Here is a 2,785-nt window from a genome sequence, read left to right as displayed (position 1 = left end):
TGGGTCCAATTAATTTATTTTATGGGGTCCTTGAAAAACCGGTTCTATTATTTTCTAAAAAAAGATTGGGGTCCGTGGACCCCGACCCGTACCATGTGGGTCCGCCCCAGCCGACCGTTAATTTTTTCTCTTAAATATATATTCAATTTTATAAGACATGTTATAATAAAAACCGGCAAACACGAAATGAATGAAAATTATAAAGAGGTGTGAAAAACATGCATCAGTTTATTACACGTCTGGGTCAAAATCAATAAAAACGGCCTTGACAAGTTTTCTTTTCAAAGCATTTGACTCATTCAATACATTTATATTTGGTAAATAATTTTGATATCTTTATTGTTGTAAAGTATTAACAAAATGTATGGTAGTGTTTGGTATGTAGCAATGAGAGGTGGAACGGAATGGACCATTGAGAGGAAATGAAAAAAAGAGTGCTTGGTTGGTTGACGGAATGGAATCGCTCATTCCAAAATACATTCCATTCCCTCAAAATCATTCCATCTCTCCCCCTGTTTTTTTTCCATTCCATTCTCTCTTCACTCTTCATTAACAACACCACAACTCATTACCGTTGCCACCACCCACCACCACTGTCATCCGCCGCCGTCACCCACCTTCGTCGCCGCCCGCCACCGTCGTCGCCCGCCACCGCCGTCGCCCGCCACCGCCGTTGCCGCCACCCACCTCCATCCCCGCCACCGCCGTCGCCGCCATCCGCCATCCACCATCGCCGTTGCCACCTCCCATCACCCACCACCACTGTCATCCGCCGCCGTCACCCACCTTCGTCGCCACCCGCCACCGTCGTTGCCGCCACCCACCTCCATCCCCGCCACCGCCGTCGCCGCCATCTGCCATCCACCATCGCGTTGCCACCTCCCATCACCGCCACCACCCACCTTCGATCATTGCCGCCACCATCGCCGCTGCCACCTCTAATCACCGCCGCCGTCGCCACCCACCTCCGTCATCGCTATCAACCACCACCACCCACCGCCACCACCGCTATCACCTGCCACCACCGTTGCCACCGCTAGCACCTCTGACCACCGCCGCCATCCACCTTCACCGTCACCCACCACCACCACCGTTGTCACCACCCGTCGTCGTCTCCACTCGCCGCCGTCTCCACACGCCAACGCCAACGCCGCCGCTACAACTGCCACCTATCACCACCCACCATCGCCACCCATCATTGACCGCCGCCATCCGATTGTATTCCTTCATCTTTTTTCGCATACCAAACAACAATAAGTAATGGTTTTGAATTGTATGTTGTTCGATAAACTTGCAGAGTAATTTGGATACATTTGTAGAGTAATTTTGATGCAGGGTAATTTTCATACACTTGTAAAGTAATTTTGATAATTATCATACAATATCAAAATTACTCTACAAGATACACTTGTAGAGTAATTTTGATAATTACCCTATAAGATTAAAATTACTCTACAAGAACATTTTACAAATTACTTTACAAGATTAAAATTACTCTACATGATCATTTGTAGAGTACTTTTGATCCTGTAGAGTAATTTTGATAATTATGAAAATGTCACCGCGTTTTTTCAGCAAAACATTCAGTTCGTACGTTTTGTACGTTAAAGTTATTTGTATTTGATCTTTTATCTACATCTATAAATAAGTTAACTTGAGTTTAATATTTTTTTATAAAAAAAAATAAGTTGAGTTATTTTCTGTTATTTTTTAAACACCAGTTTAATATTTTTATACTAATTGCGTATGGTAGATATTGTAAAAAACCAGAGAGAGTTGGGATGTCTTTTAGCCATTAGAAAATTTTGTGGGTATAGTATGAGTATGGTACCGAACGATACTTTTTCAATTACTCGAACGCATGGAAATTGAACAAAATGTTAATGATTGAACAGACTAAAGAAATATTATTTAATGACTTTGGTAACATCTATCAAAATAGAGGGCTCAACCTCAAACACCAACCCAAATTTCTGCTTATCTTCACCAACCTCCCTTCTTAACCATAACTCAAAAACAAGATCCAAAAATGCTTCAATTGAGCGAATACATCGCACATTGTAGAATCTACTTAGACCATGTGTAGTGGTGAACAAACATAATGCCCCCACCATGGGGCATTATCCGACACGTGGCATTCTAGTCATCGTTGGGCATTATAGCAAAAGTGGCGTAGTGTGGCATTATCCAATAACGCCTCTTCCAATTAGAAAAAAAAAAAAAACAAATAAAATGGGCATGTCCCTGTGCATATTTCGGTCACTGTGCATATTATTTTTTATTGCAAAAGTAGGGTTATATCAAAAGTTGTCAGAGGCATAAAGCAATTTGATTGGTGGGTCAAAAGGTGGTACAAACCAATTTGAGCGTTTTAAATAAAACGCCACCAACAAAACTTTTCAAAAATAACGCCGGCTAACGCCGGGTGTAGTGAGGGTAGGGGCGTTTTGGGGCGTTTTTTTTCAACTTTTTTTAAAAATCACGCCCCACTACGGATGGTCTTAGAATGATCCCTTTCCTTCAATGACTACTTTACGAGACTGCACAATATCTTCAATCTAAACCCATGTCTTACCACTTTTAACATATCAAAATCTATAAAAATGAAAACAAGGAAAACAAGATCATTAACCTCCACAACCAACCTTATTATTATTTCGATATTCGCCCTAAAATAGCATAACCTAAAAAAAGAATATTCTTTAGTGACTCGTAAAATCTTAATGATTGTCAAAGAAACATTATTATTCAATAACTTTGGTAAGGTCTAGCCTATAGTCAATTC

General features: G+C 41.3%; 1 protein-coding gene across 1 annotated transcript; it reads left to right on the top strand.

The window, feature by feature from the left end:
- Positions 1-422: 422 nt before the first annotated feature.
- On the top strand, positions 423-1,040 carry LOC118491448 (extensin-like). The gene has a single exon (XM_035989244.1). It carries the CDS (start codon positions 423-425, stop codon positions 1,038-1,040), a length of 618 nt encoding a protein of 205 aa, XP_035845137.1.
- The last annotated feature ends 1,745 nt before the right edge of the window (positions 1,041-2,785 follow it).

The sequence above is a fragment of the Helianthus annuus genome, chromosome 4 (genome assembly GCF_002127325.2).
Source record: "Helianthus annuus cultivar XRQ/B chromosome 4, HanXRQr2.0-SUNRISE, whole genome shotgun sequence".
Taxonomy (NCBI): domain Eukaryota; kingdom Viridiplantae; phylum Streptophyta; class Magnoliopsida; order Asterales; family Asteraceae; genus Helianthus; species Helianthus annuus.
This window is presented reverse-complemented; position numbering and strand designations above follow the sequence as displayed.